This window comes from Neopelma chrysocephalum, unplaced genomic scaffold (genome assembly GCF_003984885.1).
Source record: "Neopelma chrysocephalum unplaced genomic scaffold, ASM398488v2 Primary Assembly neopelma1_97102, whole genome shotgun sequence".
NCBI lineage: Eukaryota > Metazoa > Chordata > Aves > Passeriformes > Pipridae > Neopelma > Neopelma chrysocephalum.
This window is the reverse complement of record NW_020925744.1, coordinates 6,281,656-6,308,526: the sequence shown is the minus strand read 5'-3', so window position 1 is coordinate 6,308,526 and position 26,871 is coordinate 6,281,656. Positions and strand designations below refer to the sequence as shown.

At 39.3% G+C, this 26,871-nt stretch overlaps 1 protein-coding gene across 4 annotated transcripts in view; it reads left to right on the top strand.

Annotated features, from left to right (window-relative positions):
* The window catches only part of ZSWIM6 (zinc finger SWIM-type containing 6), a 119,917-nt gene extending 94,435 nt beyond the window's left edge, over nucleotides 1-25,482 (top strand). For all 4 annotated transcript variants that reach the window (XM_027671443.1, XM_027671444.1, XM_027671445.1 and 1 more), the window contains exons 8-14: nucleotides 2,507-2,653; nucleotides 6,049-6,309; nucleotides 10,220-10,355; nucleotides 15,840-15,997; nucleotides 16,519-16,682; nucleotides 20,920-21,001; nucleotides 22,885-25,482. In XM_027671443.1, coding sequence (XP_027527244.1) covers nucleotides 2,507-2,653; nucleotides 6,049-6,309; nucleotides 10,220-10,355; nucleotides 15,840-15,997; nucleotides 16,519-16,682; nucleotides 20,920-21,001; nucleotides 22,885-23,747 — 1,811 coding nt within the window. In that variant the 3' untranslated portion in view covers nucleotides 23,748-25,482. The remainder of the gene's footprint in view (nucleotides 1-2,506; nucleotides 2,654-6,048; nucleotides 6,310-10,219; nucleotides 10,356-15,839; nucleotides 15,998-16,518; nucleotides 16,683-20,919; nucleotides 21,002-22,884) is intronic.
* The last annotated feature ends 1,389 nt before the right edge of the window (nucleotides 25,483-26,871 follow it).

Genomic DNA, 26,871 nt, shown 5'->3' with positions numbered 1-26,871 from the left:
GTTGACATTGAAGGTAACAATGAGGCAAAATCTGCACTACAGAAATTCATCAAGTTTGGCAGTGTGTGTTCCAAGAGAATATCTTCTAATGCTTACAATTTCAGTGTTTCTGAGTAGAGGGGATTGGTGATTTTTTGGCTGGTTGGTTCATTGGTTTTAGTTTTGAAATGCTGTTTTTTATAAAATACTTTGTAGTGTTTCTCTGATCACTACCCTTGAATTTTTTGAAGGAATGTTCTCCTTCAGATACAGTTTCTGTCATGTGATCCTTGCAACCCAAAATAATCCTGCACTGAACTTTTTTAGCTTGAAGTGGCAGTGGAAGAAGGGGATGGCTTTGTGGTGGAAGAATGCATGAGAAAAACTAGAATTCCTTTCTCAGCTGCTACAATAATCTCTTTGTTCAAATTTTATTTTAGCTTTTCTTTCCTACTCTTAAATATGTATATTCTCATGCATTGTAGGTAAAAATACCAGTGTGAAGTCATACGTGTAAATTTTTGAGTGTGTGTTCAGATGTTTTCCCAGAAATAAGTATTTAGAAGACAAGGTACATACCTAGCTGAAAAAAATTTAGCTGCAGTTCCTTTGTGTCTCCATATTTTTTTCCCATGGTACTCAAGGAAGAAGGTTTTCTTTGAGCACTGTTTTTGGTAAGAAGAGAGGTGTCTATGTCTGTGTGTTTGTACTGCTGGCAGGTGTGAAGGGTCTGTTGCAAGTTGTGTGCTGGTTGTAATACTGCTTCTCTTCATTCCCAGTTGCTAGTGCAGCATGTACACATTCAGTACTTGTGTTAATTTCCTTTCCCTGTAAGCAGTTTCTCTAGCTATCAACTAATATAAGGCTATTAAAAATAAAAAATGGAGCACCTGAAATGTGAACTGTCCTGCCCCAAAACAAAGAAGTTTGTTGTTTCTGTGTTTTTTTATTTTTAGTGCTTTTTTATTTTTTACACTCATGTAGAATTAAAAGACACTCTTTTTATACTGCAAAATGTGCTGGTCTTCTCTATAACCAGGTGAAGTCTACAGCAACAGCCCAGTTTTAGGATTCAGTTCAACAAACTCCACATCCCTCTTCTTAGCTTTTATTCATGTGACTGATCTGACGTCCATGGAAGCACTTGTGTGATTTAAAGTTAAATGTCTCTGAATAGAGGATTCAAGTCTTTGGTTGGCATAACACAAGTGAAGGTCATAAGTAGGCACAATAAAATAAATAAAACATAGGTGAGTCGGTAAGAAGTCACTCTGATTAATCCTTTTTGGTAACACTACTTGCTTCTGCCTGTCATCTTTTATATGTGCTATTTGTAAGTGATTTGTAAATCACTGTAAGACAGTGATTTACTCATTTGTTTTTCATAGTGCGTACCAGCGGATTCTTTAAAAAAAAACCTACCTTCCTGAAAAGTATGTTTGTGATTCATTTTGTAGCCCCACACATTTAATAGGAAGGAGCAGGACTTAAAAGCTCTGTGATAGCACATATGGTTCCTCAGAAATATGACATTTCATGAACAAGATAGAGTGGAGGCAGGCACAAATGTGACAGGCAGAGAAGCTGAGCATCCATAATGACTTGTATACAGTTTTTAAACAGTCACCCATGATGCTTCTGACCTCTCTTAGTTCCGTTGTGTCTATGTGTCTAGGAGGAAAAAAGTTGGGAGTTAAAGGGGAGCTGTTACCATAGGACTCTTAATGAAAAAAAGATTTGGAGAATCTGTAATATTGTTACCACAATCACACTTCCTTCAATTCACTGCACATAACAATTTTTTCATGTTCTAAGCAAATGATGGGTGAGGGCTACAGAACAAACTATCTGTAAAGGTATTTGTGGACTGAAATTTTAAAATGACCAGAAATACACCTTATCCAATCAAAGGACAGGTTTTTTTCTTGTGTACCTCATTTAAACATTTGATTTTATTTTTTTAAAGTAGCTGTCATCCTGAGTTTAGTGAACTTTTTATATACATATATAAAATAAATATAACTATAAATAAATAGATGCAGGGTAAGCTCATAATTTATGAAATTGGGTCATATTTTAGAATATTTTCATTTATTTCAGTTCTATCAGATTATCTTAAAATGTAAAAGTGGTACTGTATCATTTTGAGTGAGGAAATAGTTGTGAATATTCTACTAAAAAAAATCTTAGTTGTAGTTCTTCAACAGACATTTTAAGAAGAGTTACTGGTATCAAGGAAGAGATTTCAAAAGACATTGCAGTTGAAATTTTTAACCCATAATACACTTTGCTAGTACTCAAAAAGTTTGGCTTCTATTCTTTCTCTTTTTTTTTTTTATTTCGTCTTTCACAAAGGGCAGTGAATTCACGCTGAAAGATACTACTTTCTCTTTCTGTGCAGAAGCTACTGGAAATACTTTGAATTCTGTACTGAGAGCATTTCAAGCAGTTTTACTTGTATAACTGTTCTGAGAGGCTAATGTGAGCTCTCTTTCCCTTCCTCCTCCCCGCATGTTTTCTGTCACAGAACTTCTCCACAGAGGAGTAACCTCAGTAACGAATCTTGAAGGTTGGGTGGGACACCCTTTGGACCCCATTGGCACCCTTTTCAGTAGCCTGATGGAAGCCTGCAGGGTGGATGATGAGGGCTTCCATGGATTCTTGGACTTCACGGGTAAGGCCAAGCAAAGGGAACAATCTTCTATATGTCTTCATTTATCAGAGGTGTTTTTCTGTTTTGCCTTTTTGAATCAGCTTCAAAGCCACTGTTTTTATAGAATAAGAACTCACGTTTGCATTCCTTAAGAAAACAGAAGGGAGACAAAATGTTTGAAGTAAACTAAGAAAGCACTTAAAAATTACCGGTTACTCATTCTTGAAGGCAATTCTGTATTTCACACTTGAAATAAAACCAAATAAGACTTTATAGCACCAGTCCTCTCCACATACATTGCTCTGTCCTCTTTCTGAGAAATTGCAGGAAATCACAGGGTCACAGAGTTGCTGAGGTTGGAAGGCAGCTCTGGACATCATCTAGTCCACTTGGTCTGCTCGTAGCAGGGTTACCTAGAGAGCAAATTGCCCAGGTCTGTGTTCAGTTGGGTTTTGAATAGCTTCAAGAGTGAAGACTGTACAACCTTCCTGGGCAACCTCCTGCACTGTTCAACCACCCTCATAGTAAAAAAGTGTTTTCTTGTGCTCAGATGGAATTTCCTGTATTTCAGTTTGTGCCTATTGCCTCTTGTCCTGTCACAGGATACCACTGAGAAGAGTCTGGCACTGTCTTCTTTACATTCTCCCATCAGATATTTATACATTTTGGTAAGATCCTCCTGAGCCTTCTCTTTTCCAGGCTAAATAATCCCACCTGTCTCACTCTCATTATATGAAAGGTGCTACAGTCCTTTAGTTACCTTTGTGTTCCCGCACTGGATCTACTCCAGAATGCCCATCTACTGGGGAGCCCACAACTGGACACAGCGCTCCAGATGTGGGCTCAGTCACTAGTGCTGAGCAGATGGGCAGGATTCATTCCCGCAGCCTGCTGGCAACAGCCCTGGATGTTGTTGGACTTCTTAGCTGCAGTGTACATAATACTTCAAAACAATGACAAAACACTTAAAATTGATCACAAACATAGTCTATAAATGACAGGAGTTGGAAAGTAGTGTTGCTATATCAATACACGAGGTAGGATAGGAATAGGATGTGTACACCCATTTTGATTTTAGTATTTGCTTCCCAGGAGTTTAACTGATTAATTCCTTATTCTCAGTCTCTTTCCACCTTTGGGGTAGCTTCTTAACACCACTTGTGTGGACAGAAACTGGATTCATCCCTTTACCTGCAGCTCCTTTGTATATGTATCAACAATCTTCTTGGGGCTTTGCCTCAAAACTCCTTTTATTCAATTAGATTTTCTTCAATAAATTTCTAATCTCCTATCCACCAATTCTGGAAGAACTTTTAATTAAAAAAAAATGGAAATCAGATTCTCTGCATGTAGTGGTTTGAAACTCCCAAGAATCTAATTTTTAAGTTCAAGCCCCCCTCCCAAAATTTGCTCTTGTGAGAGGGTTTAGTGATGGTATGGACTTAATATCTTTTCACCTCATGTGGAGAGTTTTAGACAAAACACAACCATTCGTTACTGGGGAAGGGGAGAATATTTACAGAGGTTTATTTACACCCACATATATATTTACATTAAATTAAATTTCTCCTTTCCTTCAATAAAAGTCCAAGGAGAAAAAAGTCTTTCTGTCACTTCTCAGGCCACAGTTCCTTCGTTTCAGTTTTCTCGTGGCACCAGTTAGTGTCCTCCATTTTTTTCCAAGGCAGCAGATTTAAGTATGGCAGATTTTGGTTCTTACTTTGTGGAAATTTCAACCCTGAGCCCGAGCCTTCGGGGGATCTCCTCGTAGATCTTCACTCCTCTTGGGTTAGAACATTGAAGGCAGCTTTCAGTTCAGTCTTACCAAAGCTCTTTTGCTCTGTCTCAGTTCGCCAGCATGATAGAAGCAACAGAAGCAGCAGCAGAGAGCACGGACACCTCCTCCGCATTCCGTCCTGGCTCAGCTCTCAGGACAACTCCGGGTTTTCAGCTCCTTTCTCTCTCTCTAGCTAGCTGCTGCTGCATTTCGGGACTCCCTAAGAGTTTGGAAGTCCACCCCTCTTCAGGAAGTCTCTGGGTTTTGGGAAAGTAGTACAGTCTTACCCCAAACCAGCTCTATTGAATTTTCCTCTGTTTTGTTGCCAGCTCTCCCTCCTGCAGGATCATCTCTGCATCTTTCAGCCGGCTTCATGTTATCTCGTTGCTACTGGCTGTCTTTTTGGCTTTCAGCCATCGTTGTCTCTGTTCAGGGCTGCTCCGCTGCCGATTTCAATGTCGTCTTCTGCTGCTGACAGTAAGGAAACTTCCAGCTCTTGATTACGGGACCCAGTCCAGCTTTGACACTATACCGGGTCTCCCATAGCCTCAACTGGGGGCTGGGGGCCCTTGGCCCCCAGAGGGGCTCACTGGCCCCCTGCTTCCTCCTGGCTCAAATCATGGCTACCTACTTTCTAAACTGTCTTCACCACCTTCTCTTCTGTTTCTGTGGTTATATAATTTCCGTAGGGCGCACGTGGACTATAGATTGGTCCAGTATTATCAGTGGGGCAAACCATTACTACCTCAGAGAAAAGGTTTTTCAAACCACCACATTGCAATTACAAAAAAACCATAGCAACCCCATGAAATAAAAACATTGTGTTTTGAAAAGTAACTTCTGCACATGTGTATCCAATCTTCCAAATGCATTCAGCCTTTCCATTTGCTGCAGTTGCCCATCTCTTTACATCTGACAATTATAACTTTATATTTCCAAATTAGATTGTGAAGTGGTACAGGCTGGAATAGAGTTTTGTCATATGCTGTCTGTGAAGTGCTAAATGAATGGGTAGCACTCTTTAAAGCAATTTATGGCTTAGCCTGTGCAGAACTTGCTTGTAATTGATACTAAAAGTAGGGCTTCTAATGTTAATAGTATGCATTTTTATCAGAAACACTACTGTAACAAATTAAAAGCCTGAAAGGAGTGCTAGCAAACAGAGGATACTTTAAAGATGTGGAGTTCCCAGGCCTGTTGTATTTGCACAATTCTAATAGCTTCAACTGAAATCTATACAGGCGTATAAGCACCTTTCCCTTCCTCTTACACAGCAAGGCTTTAAGGAAATACTGAAGTGGGTGGGGAAAGAAATTGAAGTGGATCTTCCAATTTTGACCTCATTAACCAAAGCTAGAGGAACTGCCTTTCTCTAAATTGTGCAGTTTAAAAATGAAAACTTTTATTTTTACTTGAGTGGGTTATTTAAAACCTTTTTCTTTCCTTTTTCTTTGTGTATTTCTGCCACATGGAATCAGATGACATATTTTAGATTGGATTTTGAGACTGTGCTAGTAATTTAAATAATTTTAAAAAATTAATACTACCAGAGGAAGCATTTGTATATGTAGCATTGTAGGCAGATCATGGGTTAGAATGGTTTGCTGATATGTTTTTCTTTCTATGTCACCCCTTACAGAGAACATGGGGCAATGCAAATCTCTGGAGTACCAGCACCTGCCTGCTCACAAGTTCTTAGAAGAAGGGGAATCTTATTTAATGCTGGCCGTGGAAGTAGCATTGATAGGGCTGGGACAGCAACGAATAATGCCTGATGGCTTGTATGCACAAGAAAAGGTTTGTCGAAATGAGGAGCAGCTCATTTCTAAGCTTCAGGAAATTGAATTGGATGATACTCTGGTGAAGATTTTTCGAAAACAAGCAGTCTTCCTATTAGAAGGTAACTGAATATAGATGCTAACTGCTCCTTTAAACTGTCTCCACTTACACAAGCACACAGAAATAGTGTTCCTGCGTAAACTGCCTTACATGTTTCAGGTGTTTTTTTTTACTTAGAACTCCAGGAAAATATATTTTCAGATCTCTTATGAAAATCAGACATACTTTAGATGTTGCATGACTGTAGAGATAAGGCATATATTGACCTGTAAACCTTTTGTTTTAATTTTGATTATACTTCATTCTTTACATTTGTTGTGTGTCATAATCTTAATAACCTGATTATACAATCCAGGCTCACTAATATAGAATGCAGGCATCAGTTATTAACAGTTCCCAGGTAGCAAAATTCTAGGTATTCCTTGTATCCTGAACAAGGGACCAGACTGGCAGCTTTATAAATGTATGAAGATTTTTACCTCTGTTCCCAAGTGAAGAGTTCAGAAATTTCACTTAGAATTGCTGAGAGAGAAATGTAACTTTTTTTTGTGGCAGTTAGAAAAATTACTTGCCTTTGAAGTTTGTATCATATATGAGAATTGAAATATGCATTAAAATACTGAGGCTTAAGACCTGGTCTTGTGACTTAGCTGTGACCAAGACAACTCATGTTTGGGAATTCGCCAGTGTTGCAATAAAATCTGTACATAGAAGTGCATACCTTTGCCTTAACTTTCGAAAAGTCTTAATATGTAGCACTTAAGCCTCACATTCAGGTAGTAGTTTCATGGGTTCTGAGGTTGTCTTTCTGGTTTTTGTTTTTTTAAATGGAAGAAAAAGCTTTAAAGGAACCAGGTAGCCAAAGGCATGGTCCAGGTTTTTGAGTGCCTGCTCAAGGGGTGGAGGGAAGTGTGGTACTGCTCTAGGTAAGTTGTGAAATTGTTACAAAGTACTCAGGTTTGCTTTCTTTTTGTAAGTTGTTACTCTTTTAAAACTTCCTCTTTTGTGGAAGAAGTGCAGTATGTTGCTTAGGGTTCTCAGCTCTAAGTCGCTATTTTTGCCCAGATTGTTAAAGACTTGTGCCATTGGAAATGGTAGAAAAGCTGCACCATAGGGAGAGTTTCTGTCACAGTGTGGCTGTACTGCTGCTTTGTGGCCTTTGGACAAGAACTGCTGCTGTCTAGATCGAGCTATTAACTATCACGCAGGATTCTTATGTATTATAAAATCAATTTGCTGCACCTATTTACTGGAAAGGATGCTTTATGAGGAAAAGACAGAATTTCTCTGACATATTCTATGATAATTCTAGTTTACAGCTTTGATCACTGGAATTCTTCTGATATTTACTTAGAGTAGTAAAGAAGTGATCATAGCAGGAAATCTGCTAATATTTGGCTTTTGTGAGTAGTGTGCAACAATGGTCTTGCATTAGTGTGTGATGAGAAATCTGGCTTTTCTGCAGTAGTTTGGTTGACTCCATGTTAGGCAGAAACTGACAGCCCAAACGGAGGAAAAGCTGTGCAGTGATTTAAGAGGCTAATTATATCAATTGTGGGTTTTTAGTAGAAGTCCTACAAATACAATAAGAAAAACTTAATCCAATACTAAGCTGATTTCTGTGCTGTTAATGCAAATTAGTGCATTCTGTATGTAGCTACCACTTGAGTGCGTGGGAAAGCAGATCATTAGACTGTTTTGCAAGAACTGTTCTAACTTTTTGCTTGACTACTAAGTTAATGGCAGAATATATTTTCATATAAATCCTTTGTCTAGTATTCTTTGTGTCCTAACTGAGTTTCTGCACCACCAACTGGCAAACATACATGAAATGGCTCCTTTCATTCAAGCAATGCCAGCTAGTTTTGAATGGCTTTCAGCTTCATTTGAAATGATTATGAGACACACTGTCACCTACTAAATCTTCATTGACATTCCCTTTGTAATCAGCCCTCGCCTTCAGAAATGCCCACCTGTGGAGCTCAGAATTTTTTCATGCCTAGTGATTTTTTATTCTTACAAGTTTTGCTAAAGCATCGATCAAAAGCATTGCTGAAACAGCTTGGCTGTTTCTCCTCATCTGCTTCAGTGTAGAGTGAGGGCATATTAGTTTGAACTGCTGCTGGAAGCAGTTTAAGTGCCACATGTGACTCCACAGTGAAAAAGTGAATTCACACAGCTGGCCATCCATCCATGCATCCAAGTGCGGTGGGTTGGAGTCTCTAGTAGAAGTTGTAGTAACTTCTAGGACTGCTGGATGCTATCTGTGCAATAATAGTCCACTAATACTTGATATGAGATTCTTAGTGTGTATCTTGCAACATTTAATGCCCAAATCTCTTGTCACTAAAATCAAAAACTGTCTGACACAGTTTTTCTGTTAATAGAAATAACAGTCTTAAGTTTGCAGGAAAAATATGGAAGTGGGATTCAAATGTGCTATGAACATTTAGAACTTTTCAAATAAATAGTTGCATTTAACTGTGGTGGTGTTGTCAATCCTGATACTGCTGTCATGAAGTTGAAACCTGTACTTCACTGAGTGAGAAAAAGCCATTGCCTCAACAATGGGGGTAGTTTTCCCACAAAAAAATAGAATTTATAAGATCATGTGACTATAGTGGACAAACAGAGCCAAATGGACTTTGATACACAATCTGATCTAGCATTCTCTGAATCACAGAATTGTTCAGGTTGGAAAAGACTTATTAGATAGTCGAGTGCTGCCATTAACAGAGCACCACAGTGGTCACCATTAAACCCTGTCCCCAGGTGACATGTCCACACTTCTGTTGAACACATTCCAGGATGGTGATTCCACCACTTCCCTGGACAGCCTGTTCCAATGCCTGATTACCCTTTCAGTTAAGAAGTTTTTCCTAATATCCAATCTAAATCTCCCCAGCCCTTGTTACTTCGGAGAAGAGCCCAACCTCCACCTGGCTGGTGAAACTTCCTGTCAGGTAGTTGTAGAGACCGATAAGGTCTCCCCTAAGCCTCTTTTTCTCCAGGCTAAATAGCTCCCTCAGCTGCTCCTCATAGGACTTGTGCTCCAGGCCCTTCACCAGCACCTCAATGTCTTTCTTGTAGTGAGGGGCCCAGAACTGGACACAGGACTTGAAGTGCATCCTCACCAGTAGCCAGTACAGGGGGACAATCGCTGCCCTGGTCCTACTGGCCACACTATTGCTAAGCCAAGCCAGAATGCCACTGGCCTTCTTGGCCACCTGGGCACAATGCTGGCTCATGTTCAGCTACTGTTGACCAGCACCTCCAGATCCTTTTCCACTGGGCAGCTTTCCAGTTACTCTTCCCCAAGCCTGTAGCACTGCCTGGGGTTGTTGTGATCCAAGGGCAGGATGCAGGACTTGGGTCACAACTTGACCAAGTCCAGACCAAACAGTTATTTAAATGCCTGATGTCAAGTGAGATATTTGAGGGATCAGGTGCTGCTTGGTGATTGGTCATGTAACTTTAATTAAAGATACATTTCTACTGTAATCAGTCTTTTTTTTCTTGGTGAATTTGTGATAAAGCAGTCACACACCAATGGGGTGCGTAGGGATTGATGCGCACAATGTAACTGTGAGAAGGTGAAGCTGGGATTATGACTCTCTACTTATGCATACCATAGGCTGCTGAATTAGCCTTGTGGTGCACTGTAACCATTCTGTCATTTGTATGAGCACTAGTAGTGTGCCTAATACTATACAATTTGTAGTCTGTCTTGTTTTCTCAAAGGTATTTATGGTATATAACTATAAATAACCATATATAACCATATAACCATGGTATTTAACATACTTACATTGAATTTATATATTTCACTGAAAATAGCAATATAACTTTAGCTTTTTAAAGCAAACTCTCTCTTTGGATACCAGTTCTAACTGAAGGTGTAGAGAATGCTTTTACAGGTCCAGAAGTTGGGTTTTTGCAGCAGACTGACATTCTGTTCCTCTTTCCTGCAGGTGGACCATATAGTGGTTTAGGTGAAGTCATCCATCGAGAGAGCGTTCCAATGCACACATTTGCCAAGTATCTCTTCACCTCTCTCCTACCTCATGATGCTGAATTGGCATACAAAACTGCACTGAGAGCCATGCGGTATGTACTCACGGATTGTCCAGAAAGAGCATCCAGTAGTGGATGAGAAAGGTGAAAAAGCTTGGTAATCGAGACCTAATCTATTTTTCTCAAATACACATTCTTCCCTTCAAGGACAAATTATTTTGGTTCTGTCATTTATAAAAGTAATTGGTGTCTGTAGTAACTACCATATAATATTTGTAAATGTACCCTGTTTATTTACACCTGTAAAACAGGATTTCCTGTCACAAATCCTTCTAGAATCCCACTCTTGGAGCATGAGATTTTGTGTTATACAACCACTTTAGCATATGTGTTTTGTCACCGCCATGGTTTTATGTTTATGATGGTATTGGTATCAGGAAATGAGGAAAGAGACATTTCACCAGAAATCTCAGGATCATCTGCTGCTCAGCCTGTTCAGTAGGACTATTTGTTTCATTGGCCTTCTTTATAACTTCACTCTCAATGATGGACTTGAACCCATATGGTGTGGTCTAAGCCTGTACATTTTTTTTGTGCTTGCCTTCTTCTGGGTGAATGTTGGGATTTAAATGGAGTATATACAATGACAACAAAATGTCTGGTTTACATTACATTTGTCTTCAGTAATCGGGAAAAAGATGTTTCTCAGGGAGTGCTCAGTGTGTGCTGGCTCTACCTCAAGGTAGACCAGATTGGTAATGGTGTCTAATAAAAGCCTTCTGAATGAGATTTCAAGGACCTAAACAATCAGCAATAAATCCGTTGTCCACACAGAATGCAGGGAAGAAACTGGTTCCATCTGAATTGTCTAGTCTCTGTCAAGAACTTAGTAGTTGATTGTTGACAAAGAATAGCCACAACTTAATACTAAGAGCAATCAAGTCCTAGAATTTAAAAAAGAAAACATGTTGAGTTTTTCTGGTCATTATTACCAAACATGATTGCACAATGATTCAAGGACATGCTATCCACATAAGTAGTATTAGGCTCAACAAATAGTTTCTGCCTGTATGGTTTGGAGGTATTTATTCTGCAGCTACTTTCTCCAAAAAGCTAAATAGGGAGAAAATAATTCTGTATTCAAAGGACTAAGTGGGAGGCCATGCATAAGAACAAAACACAGCTACTGTCAGGTCAGGCCAAAGGTCTGCTTAGCCTGTTGGGTATTTTCCTATCTCCAAGAGAGCCTAGTAATGGATGTTATGAGAAACAGTCTAAAAAATAGGAAGAGTGACCTCGGATACTTGCTGGTTATAATTAGCATTTTAGGAAATACATTGAGAAGACAAAAGTACATTACTGATTGCTATTGAGAATAGTCAAGTGTATGATCCGAAAGCTGCTTGGGCCATCTAAGTGTGCTTCTCTTCTTTTATCTCAAGGTAGGTGCATCAATAACTACTATATCAGATCAGGAAGATAGTACCAAATGTAGTAACTGGGGGGGGGGGGGTTGAATCGTTTTTTGGTTGTGTTTGCGGGGCGGGTTAAGAAAAAAAGGTTAATTATTTTATAATTTGTATTTATTTTCAGTTACTACCTTAAGATGTTTCTCAGAGATTGTTTGTGTGGTGTTTTCCTCCTTAAACTAAACTGTTGAAACGATGCTGCAAGAGTAGAATAGACATCCATCAGCAGCTTTGCTTAGTGCACTGAACACTTCAGTAAACATGACAGCCGTGTGCTGGTCCTTTTGAACAAGGATTTGGGCTTCCCCAGAAACCAGTTATAACTGAAAACTTCTTTTTTGGAAGTTTCCTTTCTCAACTAGAAAAACTAGCGAGACACTGAAAGATACAACTGATGACATCTTCAGTTAGTCCTGGGTAGCTCCAGCCCTCTTTTGCTGTGAAGCTGTCATCTCAGCCAAAGAAGTTACTCTTCAAATAGACCAGTATAAGAAGGAGTTGTCAGTGTCCATCTGGTAAAATCACAGGAGACATCAGTGCAATGTTCTCCATAGCCCTTTTGCCATAACTTTATAAGATAGATGAAAGTTCATCCCTAGACAGCAATCAGTCTTTTTGTAGCTTGATATTTGGCAAAAATGTGGACTTCTGTCTTGAACTGTGGTGATGGCAGATTTAGACTCTTCCTATTCCATGTCTGTCTGCATTCCTCCACACTTCTCAAATTCTCCTGAGGAAGTTTCATTACTCTTTCCATTCACACCACTGTTAGTTCAGCGCATAAAGGACTCCCAATACAAACCAAATGAAAAAATAACATAATACTACCTCAAGGGAGCAAAAATAAAACATGAAGATTGAATGTCTGTCTCATGGCTGAGTGGTTGAGTAGTCAGAAGATGAAAACTTGAGCATCTTTTCTTCCATGGCAGGGAGGAAATGACTGTGGCAAGGACAGAAATCTTGTGTGGAAATTAGTAAAGGTGCTGCATAGAAATCTCTCCAGCTGTTCATGCTTTTAGAAGTGAAGCATATTTCTTTTCTCACTTCAGCTTTTATTAAAGAAGTTAACTTCCCAAGACCCCAGCTAATTGGTTCTCCAGACGTAAGTGTTTAGTGTCAATCTGCACACAAGTCTGCATGGGTCAATGACCCACGATAGCAGCTCTGAAGTGTTTAATCTCTCTGTATTCAAAAACACCTGTTGCTGTTTAATTTTTTGAGTCCTGTTTCAGTGTGTGGAACGTTCAGTTTGAAATCAATGGAAACTAATACCACAAAGCCTTTCATGTGTGGACCTCAGGTCTGAAAGGACAGGATTGTCCTATCCTCGATGGTCACTTCTGTTTACAGTTCTCTGCTTGCAGCACTGAAACATATGGAGCAGAACCTTGGTAAATGTGGATCTGCAGTGACCTAGTTGACTGCTCACTTGGAATCTGAACTTGAATATTTGGCTTAGTTTGGCTGATCCCTTGTTAAGCCTGAATTTCACCCAGGCTTTGGGAGCCAGATTTTAATGGTGATGTTTAATCACAAGGTAGCTTTGCTAAAACCTCACTAAATAATTGATGTTCCAAGGGGGAAAAAAAAGTCAAGAATGCTAAATCTCTTTGTGCTTTTCTGATGTTCCCTAATCTTGCCATAATTGCATGAAAGCTACCAATTCACAACAACACCTCTTTTCACAGCAAAAGAGCACAGAAGCTGGCAGTGAAATTCAAAGTAACAAAAGATTTTCCCAAAACAGACTCCTTCTTTCATGCTCTTTTTCTATTTACTGTTATACATAACCTAATAATCCCTTTTCTCATTAGGTAGTTGGGATTTTACTGTTTACTGAAACCATCTTATAATGCATCTCTCCCTGCAACCTCACTGTATGCTTGGGAAAAATCAGCTGAAGAGTTTATATGTGTTTTATTCTTACATATGTAGAGGTGTCTTAGTGGTACTAGGGAATAGATTTCACTCAGTACAAGAGTAAAAAAGAAAGGGTTTGGGTTTTTTTCATGTTAGCATGCACATACATGTGTCTGAAAATGTTAATACAGCCTGCTGATAGTTAGTTATGTGATATGTTGTATTTTTTTGTACCTGCTAGATGCCTTCCTATGTATTCAAAATTACCTTTCTCGGTGAATTCTTAAATAGACTATCATATTATTTTCCTAAATATACTATTGTACGCTTCAGGAACCTACAGAAAATTGATGGAACTTAAATCTGTTTTGCTGTGAGAAAAAAAAGACATGCACCACAGTTGCTTTCAGAACTTAGATATTTATTTAACTGCAACAAATTGTAACTTATAGTTAAATGAGGTTATTCCATAAGAAATATTCTATCACAGAAAAACACAATGCATTGGATTTTCAATGTTCGGTAGTTGCAATTTGGTTGACAGAAGCGATCCAACCTCCTTATCCTCCCAGCTGACTTTCTGCTAGAAAATCACTTGCATATGCAAGCTGGTAGAAACAAACCTCAGATATTAACTCTCATCAAGAAGCTAAGCACTGGAAAGCTTTTCTTGTGGACATTGCCTTATTACTCTCATTTGATGTCTCATTAACCGTTCATGTCCTGAAACTGTACTTAATTGTATTGAAAAAAAATGCCTAGTTTTGTTCACTCCTGTTTTTTGCATTGGCATTTATAGAGTATCTGGTGTACTTTCTGTATCTAGTGTATTGTAGGGGCCATCAGTTCAGTCTTTGTGGGTTGTCATTTGGATTGTAGTAGTCAACAATAAACACATTAATTTGAATTTTCTAGGTATGAATGCTCTTTGTTGGATAAAGCTATTGTAGATTGATGCATACTCGATTAAATTTTTGCTTCAGGATTAGAAAACAAGTGTCTGATAATAATTTGAGAAGGAAACTTCCTCTGTTGCTGCTGTTTAGGACCCTAACATCGGATTTTGGTACATTGTAAAATGTTGGTATATATAATAATATATAATGGCCAGTCTTCGCGAACGAAAATGTTGGTAGGATAAAGTTTAAAGACTTTAAAAAGTAGTCATAGTTGAAAAGTAGAATGTCCTTTTGGACATAATTCACATCTGAATTAATTGCAAGGTGAAAATCCAAATGACTTGTTGAATATCTTTCTCCATTACTTCGAGCATTTCGAAGTGAGGAAGATGCGTTCCAAATATTGAAAAATATTTACAAGGTCTCAATAGAGCAAGAAATGCTCCTCTTTCCTTCCTGAGGGCTGTGGTTCAAGGACTGAAACACTAGTAGGAATTAAAACTTCACCTCTACACATGGTGCAGAAAATCTCTGCTGCCTTGGCTAATGAGTGGCTTAATTGTCCTGTGAATTTCTGCCCATTGATGTAGGCAAGTTTGGCAAATGGACTATTAAGATTCCCCCAGAAGAGAAGTGGTTTTCCAATACTGGGTTTTTTTAGTGTAACTGAAAAGGCACGTTTCAGCAGGACCGGGGAAGTGATTCTTGCCCTGTACTCAGTGCTGGTGAGGCCACACCTTGAGTACTGTGTCCAGTTCTGGGCCCCTCAGTTCAGGAAGGATATTGAGGTGCTGGAGCAGGTCCAGAGAAGAGCAACGAGGCTGATGAAGGGACTGGAGCACAAGTCCTATGAGGAGAGGCTGAGGGAGCTGGGGTTGTTTAGCCTGGAGAAGAGGAGGTTCAGAGGAGACCTCATCACTCTCTACAACTACCTGAAAGGAGGTTGTAGACAGGTGGGCGTCGATCTCTTCTCCCGGGCAACCAGCAGTAGGACAAGAGGGCGTGATCTTAAGCTCTGCCAGGGGAAGTTTAAGTTGGATATTAGGAAGAAATTTTTTACAGAGAGAGTAATCGGACATTGGAATGGGCTGCCCAGGGGCGTGGTGGATTCACCATCCCTGGAGGTTTTTAAGATGAGACTGGATGTGGCACTTAGTGCCATGGTCTGGTAACCACGGCAGTGTTGGATCAAGGGTTGGACTTTGTCATAGAGGTCTTTTCCAATCTGGTTGATTCTGTGATTCTATTTCATAGACAAGGCCAAGTGTTCTTGCTGCTTTAGTTTAGCTCATGAGCAACCAAATGTAATAGTCTTTTAATGAAAGAGGATTTCTCTCATATTTCAGGTTGCTGGTACTGGAATCTACAAGTCCTTCAGGAGACATGTCCCGCCCTCACCACATTGCATCTGTTGTTCCAAACCGGTATCCCCGCTGGTTCACCCTAAGTCACATCGAATCCCAGCAGTGTGAGCTGGCATCAACCATGCTGACAGCAGCCAAAGGTACGTTGCTATCAGTTATGTACTGAACTAAATGTATGCTTTTAAATTTGCATGGAGTAAACAGATTATAAAACTAGTATTTGGGAATCCAAATCACAGTCTGACATGAGCTTGAAATGGCTACAACAAACTGAACTGGCTTAAACCTGTCACATAATTTTCTAGTAGTTAAGCTAGCTAGATGGTATCTAGATGACTTTGGTTTGAGTCTGATGAGACAGCTTTTTGTTTTTCTGACATATGGCATTGACTGTGAGACCTAAGAGTCAACAAATCACTTCTAAAATTCACAAATCGAAATGACTTCTGGTCCTAACACCATCAGACACTAGAGTTGTGTGCAACAAAAAGGGCGCATATCTTTCATTCGTATGTGATTTGAGTATGGAAGGTTTCTAAAAACAGGATGTGTATAGCTGAAACATCATACTATTGCACAGCAATCGCAAGCTCAGTTATAATGCATCTCTGGGTGTTTTGGGATCATGTTCTATTTTGGTCATTCTTTTTACACCTCGCAGGTGATGTTCAGAGACTGGAAACAGTGTTAGAATCCATCCAGAAAAATATACACTCCTCATCACACATCTTCAAACTTGCCCAGGATGCATTTAAAATAGCAACACTCATGGACAGCTTGCCAGACATCACTCTTCTGAAAGTTTCTCTGGAGCTGGGCCTTCAGGTATTTCCTTGGTTTGTTGTGTTAGTAGAATAATATAGTTGTTGTATTACAATAGAAGAAAGGAATTGGAACCAGTGTTGGTGGTTATAGCTTTAAGCATACTTTAAGGATACTCTCTTTGGGCTCTGCCTAGAAGTGTTTTTAAATTCTGCTTCCTGACACAAAGCTCAGTGTACTGGTAAACACAGACCAGGGGTCTGCACAGCCCCCCTTTGCACCATTTAGGCGCAAGAGAGAGCTGGCAGTCTCTGGCTACAAGGCACTCTTCTGTTCAGGGGTGAGAGAAGACCAATGCAATGGGTTCTGCTGTAGGACTCGCTAGATAGCAAAATTATTCTACTTTCTAGGAATGCACTCTATTTTCTGTGTGGCCTTCAGGGGTTTCTTACTATTCCTTCTCTTCCCCTATGTGAGGATTGGTATATGCTTGTTGAAAGTCAAGGTCAACCATAATGACCTGTTGCTTAGGCAGACCATGCTGACAACAGCCCTCTCATTTCCATCATCAAAATCCCATACTCCACAAGCTGTGGTGTAGTCAGATGCATCTGACTCAGCTTGAGGTGTACAAGAACCTCAGATCAGTTTTCAGGCTCTTAGGAGAGACTTTGTAAGCTAAAAGGAGACAGCTAAGTAATAATAGTTCCTGACACTGTTGAATCTTGGAGTTTACGTGGTTCATATCAACAAAAATAAATACCTTCATCCCTCTTCAGGGAATTCTTAAAAAGAAAAAAGCGAAAAAAACCATTTATTACTTGCCTTCAGTAAATAAAGCTCCAAAGATTTCTGGGGAAAGGATATTATTCCAATTGCTTCTTATGCTGAAGAAAGGTACTATTTGTCTATTCTAGGCTGTTAGAAGCCAAAGCCTTTAATGAAAAAGCTGAGGTTCTGTATGCTTTGTTAGCCTTTCATATTTTCCAAGGTCACTGTGGAAATCTGCTTGTTTCTTGACATCCCGGAATGTTTCAGCCTTTGTTTACATGAGAAAGAGAAAAATCCTTACAGTTGACCTGTGTGTCACCTTAAGCATTCACCAAGTATCATTCAGTGGAAACAGCACACTTTGGATGTCACTGTATTCACGGATACTCTTGTGTGGTTGACAGTGTCATCAGAATGTCTTCACTGAGGTCTAGTGGAAGTAGTATCATAAACCCATACTTTGTCCTCAGTCCCAGGGTTTCAGTCAAATTGGTGTAGAACTTGTTGACTGCTCTGTCCCAAGCTTACCAAAGATGTTTTAAGAATCTTAAAGATTTGCTTTCCAGAAGGCAGATGCATAACACTTTTCTGGTAGTAACTCCCAGCTGTGTAGTTTTCTACAGTAATGCTTTTCCTGCCAAAAACTTAGTGTCAGCACTGTCTCTAGTGGCCTACCGATGATTCCCCTTTCTCTTCCCTTGACTTAGTTGTAATTAGGTTGTATTTATTCACTATCTGGTATCTGATAGTTAATATGACATTTATATGCCCTAGAAAACTCCTTCTGCTCTTACATGGTAGACAGCAGTGCCCTTACAGATACACAGTTCTACCTTAGCTGCAGAAGTGATGGGGGATGATACCAGCAATTTCACAGCTCTGTCACTGGGATCTCTGAGAGAGTAAAGTCTCTTATGTTGTTCAAGATTTGGGAGTGGACTCCTGGGTTCTTTATCCTGTTTTCAACGGCAGCATGTATTATGTGACTCATCAGAGGGAAGGCCTTTAAAACTGGCTGTGAAAAGAGTTCATCAGCGTGGCCAAATGGACATGGAGCATTTTAGGTTATTCTGTCCTTCGTTACCTTTACTGGCATAGACAGTGTAAGATCTGTAGGTACAGGAGGGGCTTCTGTTCCTCTGTTTGCCTGTTGTATTTACATCAGTGTAACTATCACTGCACACATGCAAATACATAATGCTGGCAGAACTGCTGGGCATATCAGTGTGGGTTATCACAGTGATTTGACAAGTGATGTCCTTTCCTCCCAGACCTGTGAATGAATGAATGAATAAAGAAATAAACTTACTTCCAGTATGCATGATGAACAGGTTTTGCATTAGTGTGGGAGTTAACGATTGCTTGACCATTTCATGTATCTCTTACGGGTGGTAAGATCTTCTGTTCCTTTGTAAGAAATTCTTGTAAAAGTTCATCAAGACAAAGTCAAGGTTACTGCATGTCAAAGAGAGCTTGGTTTTTAAGATCAGGTAATGTAATTCCCAGGGACCACTCACTATTTTCAGACTTCTTGACTTGCTGAGAAGCTGTCTTAATTGGTAAGCGTACATCTTGGATAGATCTTGGACAGATGTGGAACTCTCTTTTAAGAAAAGGTAGCTCAAAAGTGAGCAGTTCTTTGGCTGCATGTGTTACAGTATAAATCAAGAAACTTTTTGTTTAACAAGAAACTTTTCCATGTCAAGCAACTAGAGATGGTACTGTTTTTAATCTCAAGTTAGGGCTATCTAACTGGAACTGTTATTATGCCCAGTGCATGTGCTGAAGACTCTTGTGTCTCCTGATACTTTTACAGAGAGGGAAGTCATCACAGAAGACTTTCAGAGGAGTAATCATTCACACTGGGTTTTTTACCTGCTTACATCCCTCACCAGTGGCTGAATTCAGTCTATAACCCTGTGATTTCTCTTGGATTCAGCTTGGGGGAAGCTGAAAATTCATCATGGTTTTCGGAAGAGTGTTAGCCTTCAATTTTTGTGTCCGTCAATGCAGGAGGTCACCTAGTTGCCTTCCCTTTGATGGACAATGGGACAGTTATTTTCACTCTGAAGTCTGTGCCTGCCCTAGCTTTTTCCAGAAAGATTTCAAGCAAAGACTGGTTCCATGATTTACCTTAGACTTAATTGGTTTACCTTAAAATTTTAATATTTTAAAATGTGTTCAGTTGCTCCTTATAGATCAGTGTGCTTTCTTTCAAAATGCTATTCTCCAATCTAGTACTTACATTGTTGTTTAATTAAAATGATACCATGATGTCTGAGACCAGCAAAGCTGGCCTTATCATGTAACTTTGGATAGTGTACCCAGTCACCAGGATCTCAAGATGGGAATGTTTGGAGACCTGCTTGGAACCACACAGGGTTGGTTATAACCAGGTTTCTTAAAGATCATCTGTGCTTTTGAGCTCCTCATCAATCTTTCCATCTTCATAATTATCCATCTACAGCATAGGACTAAGAGAGGTAGCAGGAGTAACAAATATGACAGAGAGCTACATGCCACATTCAAGTGACTGTAGGACTGGGAGGGGATATGGGTTGAGAACCCTCTTACAAATGCTGCTGACTCCAAGCTGTTTTGTGAGTGCATTTGTTGACTTTAATATGTAAAGATGATCATTGAGAGCTCTATGATTGACCTATTATGTACTTTATTTAATTGCTACAAACAGTAATATCACAGTAAAATTACTGACATATTGTGCATAGAGGGAGGAGAGATTATATAATTTGAGAAATTGGTAATCTATTGGTTTTTTGTTGTTTGGGAGGAAGCTTTTTTGTGGGGTGGGGTTTTTTCTTCTCCACAAATAAAACAGTCTCTCTCCTTGTATTAAGGAGAGTTTGGATCATACTGAAGCCTGAAACCATTACACCATTGAAAGCTCAACAAAACTGATATTTATTACCAAGAGGTGGCCCACAAAACGGATAAACCCAAAAGAGAGGAAGGAGAGAAACAAGCCTCCAGCACAACCTCCCCGGTCACCCAGCTGTTGCCCATAAAGTTATCTTACTAACCTAGAATGTCTATAATTACCCATAGCAGAAGCTGCATCCTTGGAGAGTCAGTAAGTTCACAAATTGGCAGGCATCCCCACAAAAAGGCAACATTGTCCCTGATGTGAAGCTTACTACCTTCCAAAAAAGAGCTATCTGCTTTTGTACAAATCCACTGATTACATCTGTCTAGGCAGGTGTGGCCAGCACCGTCCTGCCAGAGGTTGTCAGTCCCACCCCCTTGGTTATATAAGTACATTATTACTTCAACTGTAAGTATTCCTCTATCCTTGAAGGATCTGCAGTTGGAATTACTTTCTGCATGCTATTCTAATTTTTTCAGATTGTTTCACATATGAGGTGAAAACAAGGAACAGAGAGGGGATGGCAAGAGGCTGCCATTTTGAACTCCAGTGTGTTTGAGTAACTTAAAATCCCTAATTTAAGGGCCTGAAGGGCCTTGGTTTGCAACAGGATTAATTTGTATTTTGTTTGTGTTGTTTTAACAGGTGATGCGGATGACGCTGTCAACACTGAATTGGCGACGACGGGAAATGGTGAGGTGGTTGGTAACATGTGCAACCGAAGTAGGTATGTTCTGAAATGTTTCTCTTGTCAGTTACTCCTAGAGGGGTTGATCTTTCTTGTCAACACCCAGGTTCTACAAATGCCTCTCACTTTCTGTTCATCTGTAAAATTCCGCTGGTGAGAACACATTATGGCAAGGATTAGTGGGTATTTTTAGGCACAGAGCAAGTGAGGCAGTAGTTGAGTAGAGCAGTGTGACTTCTTTATCCCATAAGGTGGGTTGTGCATAACCTATAGCAAGTACCATATACAAATACTCAATACCCAAAATATCCAGTACAACAGTGGGAGAACAGTGTTCTCAGCAGCATGTTCTGATCATTTCTGGGCTTTGCCATAGATTTCCTATGTGTCTTCATGAGGCATCCCTTAGCTTCTGTATTGTGGTTTAACATCTGCAAGATGAGGATACAGAATCTGAAAATGAAGATGAGTGCATTAAAAACTGTGTAGCTGTTAAAAATTTTTTTCAAAAATTAGCAGCTGTGGTAATGAGAACAATATAAATACTTACAATAAGGGAGCAAGTTTAATTGTCAGTAAATGTATTTCTGGAGAGCATGCATTTCTATCATATTTATTCCTTCTTCATATGTCTGAGTTGGATTGTATCGCACAGATGCTTCTTGAGTTTCAGAACTTTAGAGAATTGCTGCTGCTTATTCTCAGGATTAGTTTGTCCTTTGCTTTATGTTTAACTGGGAAATTATTGTTGTCAGTAGCATGGGGGAATAGAGCTCACCTTTTAGCCAGAAAGTGGTTTGTGTCTGCAAATTTTCATGCAATGCTCTTGTATTTATTGCTTTTATATCTTTGCTAAGATGATTTTTGCTGAGGCTATCTTACAGGTATTAGTGTCTGAGTATTGTTTTGTGCAGTTGCATATCAGCAAATAAAATACTGGGTTTAATATTGCTTTAAATTAGTTTACGTATCCTAATAGAAGTGTCCCATAAAGAACCTACAGTATCATGCAAAGTACTTTTGAGGCTTAATCAAGTTGGTATAGCTAGGAATCTATTTAAATGAGATATACCTCATTTAAAAGGTCTTATCTGGCTGTGCTGAATTGTTGCAGATGAGTGGAGGGGTGCACGGGAAGCACCAGAGTCTTAGAGGGAAAATTAAGACCTCTTTGTGTGGTTTAGGTGGGTCACAGATGTGTCTAAACTGCCTCTAGCAATAATAAGGCACTCTAGTTGGCTATAAGGTTCCATTTAGGGAACCCATCAGTCACTGTTTCCTCCCCCTGCTAAACACACACATGATGGGAAATAGAGTGATACGAAGGAGAACACCTATTTCAGTTAATATCCAGTAGTTCATATCAGTCAGAGTATTTCCCTAATAAGGATCCTGATGTTCAAGTGCTTATGAATTTGTTTGATTTAAGATGTGTTTAGTAAGTTCTGCTAAGGTATCCCATGGTGTTGTACTATTTTGCATACTTTTTGCATACTATTCACATTCTTTTGTGGACATGCTATGCCTTGAGATTGTACAGTGAGAAAAGAAGTTGCAATTGCTCTGGTGTGCAGTGTGAGGGCTGCTTTTGAATGATGTGATGAGACCAAATGAAACGTTTTATCCAAATTGTCTTAAATAACAAGCAAAACAGCTCAGCTGTCACACAGGAGATTAAACCTTGACTTGCAGGCTGTTTTCATTATTCTCTGAGTTTTGGTGATTGATACAGTTTGCAATGATTGCAGAGTTTGCACAGTAGCCTTTGTTTTAATGTCCTTTTCCAGCCATGCTGTATGGTTGAGCCTTTCTTGCTGGGACATACTGGTAACCTCTTAGACTTTGTGACAAGTGTAATCTCTTGCTGTACATCTATCTGCTAGGTCTTATCAGTTGTGGCTGATCCTTTCTTCTCTTCCCAGGTGTTTATGCACTGGATAGTATCATGCAAAACTGGTTTACACTTTTCACTCCAACAGAAGCCACTAGTATTGTTGCTACAACAGTGATGTCCAACAGCACCATTGTCCGTCTGCATCTGGACTGCCATCAGCAGGAGAAGCTGGCCAGCAGTGCTAGGACGCTTGCTCTACAGTGTGCCATGAAGGATCCTCAAAACTGTGCCCTCTCTGCACTGACCCTGTGTGAAAAGGATCACATAGCTTTTGAGACCGCTTACCAAATCGTTCTAGATGCTGCTACAACCGGCATGAGCTACTCGCAGCTTTTTACTATAGCACGGTACATGGAGCACCGTGGTTACCCCATGAGGGCCTACAAGCTGGCCACTTTGGCCATGACACATCTCAACCTGAGTTACAATCAGGACACACACCCTGCCATTAATGACGTTCTGTGGGCATGTGCACTCAGCCACTCCCTTGGGAAAAATGAGCTAGCAGCTATAATACCTCTGGTGGTCAAAAGTGTCAAGTGTGCAACAGTACTGTCAGACATTTTGCGTCGGTGTACTTTGACCACTCCTGGCGTGGTGGGACTTCACGGAAGGAGGAACTCTGGTAAGCTCATGTCACTGGACAAAGCCCCTTTACGGCAACTCTTGGATGCCACAATTGGAGCTTACATAAATACAACTCATTCACGTCTCACTCACATCAGCCCACGACACTATAGTGAGTTTATAGAGTTCCTCAGCAAGGCACGAGAGACCTTCTTAATGGCTCATGATGGTCACATCCAGTTTACACAGTTTATTGACAACCTAAAACAAATCTACAAAGGCAAAAAGAAACTGATGATGCTGGTGCGTGAGCGGTTTGGTTGATGAAAATGTGTGAATGAGGGGGTTGGGGGTGGGAGTGGTGATTTGTTTTTACTTGAGCCTGCCTTTGTATCCTTTTTAACTTAAAGAAACAGAGCCACACTGGTATTATATGTGTATAGTTACATTAAGTTTGCAAACTAAACTGTCATGTTGTGAAAGTTTGTGTGTTGAATTTTTTTTTTCTGTTTTTTATGAGAGAGAGGTTAAAGAAGATTTGGTTTACACTGAGTATATGTTGTCAAGTGGCAAAAGCCCACATTGCTCTCCTATTCTTTCTGTATACGTTCACAGCCTCAAAAACAAACATATATTGCAATGGCTTTAGAAACCAAACGAAACACCTCCATCCTGCGATAAGTACCTCGAATGGATTCAGCTTTACTCCTTTGTAACTCATCCTTACATTTCAGCATATTTAAACAAACCAACAAATGAAATACTAATAGTTAAAAGGCTGACCACGTGGCTTTGCAGTGCTGTTCATCCAGAAGCATGGCACACAATGCTTGTGCATGTGGAAACTTAGCAACTGTCAACATACATTCTCAGGGATTTATCAAAATAATTAAAAAAAGAATGAGAGCATTTATTGTACTGTATATATATTATAGTATATGTCTGAATATTGAAAAATATAACATTAACTAATTTATAAAAAAATCTATGTAATGCAAAATACTTGAAGCTGCAGTAGCTTGGTTTTAAACAAAAAAAAACCCTATCCGAAGGACTAAAGTGCGCCTTGCTTCAGGGTTGGCTCAGGTGGTGAACTATATGCTGGGCATCTATGCAGAGCCACCTTTTGGATTGCATGGTTGGACTGATACCTATTGGGGAAAATTTTATATATATATATTTATACAACCTGTGTATACATATATATGTATACACACATACACACATGCTTGTAACAGGCACTATAGTAAAGAGGGACAACAAAAAATATACAGCCAGAGCAGCAAGCCTTAGCATTAAGAATACAGTATGCCAGAATCGGGGTTTGTGCCTCCTAGCCTAGAAAACTTTAAGAATATCCTTTTTGACACAAGACGCAAAACTTTTTCCAAAATGATTGACATGATACATTACGCCTTTGCAGTAAGCTAATAATAAGCTAACCTTTGTGCACAAATAACATATATATATATTATATATATATATTCTGCATAGGTATTTTGACTTTGTGCAGGACAGAAAGTTGTGTAGGTATGACTGTTCTACTTTTCAGTTTGGTTTTTTAATATATTTTATTTTCTCTAGAATTACTCAAACAAAAGCAGCCTCCTATCTTGCCTTGTCTTAATGCTTTAAAATAACCAAACTGGAGATCTAACTACCAAACTGTTCATTATATTATTAAGTACCAACTTTGGTTACAGTATAGTGTCTTTACTTTAGCTGATGGTTCTGTATCCTTGTGCTTTTTAAAGCAGTTTTTATGTTTTGGTGCAAAAGTTGTCCAGTGTCTCTCGTTCACTTCATTAGAGAACATGCTAGAGGTATGTTTGTAGGTATTTTTGTTAAAAAAAACTATTTCATGCTCTCCATTTTATTTATTATAATAGGTAAAAAGGTTGTACTTCATCACCCATGTAAACATGCTCATGAAGTTGAAAGTAATTAAGATTTGATACACTGATATCAATTTATTTATGTAACTAAATCACTGTTTTATAAACTTGTTAATGATCAACAATTTTTTTGTTTTGATTAAAATTAGTTTTTTGAAAGTTGATTCTGCCTCCTTTAATGGTGTCTGTTACTGGAGTTGAATTGTGTTACAGATAGTTCATAGGTCTTAAATGCCCAGATTGCAACTATGGTGCATTATGGTGGTAAGCAATATGACCACCAGGCCCAGGAAATAAATTTTGTGTTCCTCAAAAATTTGCAGAGGAATTGGAATGTTAACAGCTGCTGGTGGAAGAAGACTTGGTGCTTCACAGGAGGGGCTAAATGCTGCCTGAGTGAAGATGTGTTTTCTGTACAACTAACAGTAAGCCTTGACATATTGCCCTGGGAGGATTGTTGAGTTTGTGGGGGTGTGTTCCCACTAGTGGATTATTTGAGTGACCGTAAGAGTTGAGATGCACTGCAGATATATTCAAGGACATTTTTTTCTTTTTGTGGATTGGCTTTTCTAAAGTATTTTTGTGTATTTTACATTGTGCAGCTGATTCCACACAGCACAAAGTTCTTGCTCACCAGCTGATATTTTTGCTTTTTTTGATCCCTTACTCCGTCAGAGTTGTGTGAATTTTCCAGCCCTCAGAGAATAATGGAATATGACATGGTTGAAAACTGAAGAAGAGCTTTTTGCTTTACCACCATTTTTGTCATCTTAGGAATGTTACCTGATATTTGACTACATAACCTAAACACCCTCCATTCCTTTTTTATTTTTTTAATATCTTCAGCTGAAAAGAGAATTAGTATGCAGCAAGCAGCTATCAGAGATGCCAATGTAACCATGAATTCAGACAGTGAGGCTTGTGTCACTGGAAGATTAAGAAGGAAAATGTCTGAATCTTTGTACAACTTGTCATGTAAAATATGAGTCTTTTACAAAGCCTTGCTAACAGCTGAGATGTCCTGACCTAATAGTACTATCATTCAGTATCTTCTGTGACTTCAATTCCAAGTATTGAATTCTCATTACATTTTTGCTCTGTTATTTTGTCCTAGATTAGGACTGTTATTTTGTCCTAGATTATAGGCAGTGGCACAGTAAGGAAATATCACTCCATTGTGCAACAGGGTTTGCATGGTTGGTTTTGGTGGTGGTGGTGGTTTGGTTTTTTTTCATTTTACAAATAATTCCGTTTTAAGGATATTGTGGATTATGTAGGTTGCAAAACTGAAGCCTATTTGAAGACCAGGCTTCAGAATTAAATACAGTCCTGGTGGTTACCACCTGGTTTTGATGGGCACAGTGGCTTCTTCTTTCAGAACTGATGAAAGTTTATTTGGCTTGTTTTCATGACTGAGTAAAGTCTGTGCCTGCACTGGTGCTGCACAGTGCCGTTCACACGATGTTAAAAGCCCTCAAGGACTAACAGAGGCTTGGCCAATCTTTCTAGTAAACTTGTCTCAATATGTACTGCTTTTGGTTTGTGGAGGTAGG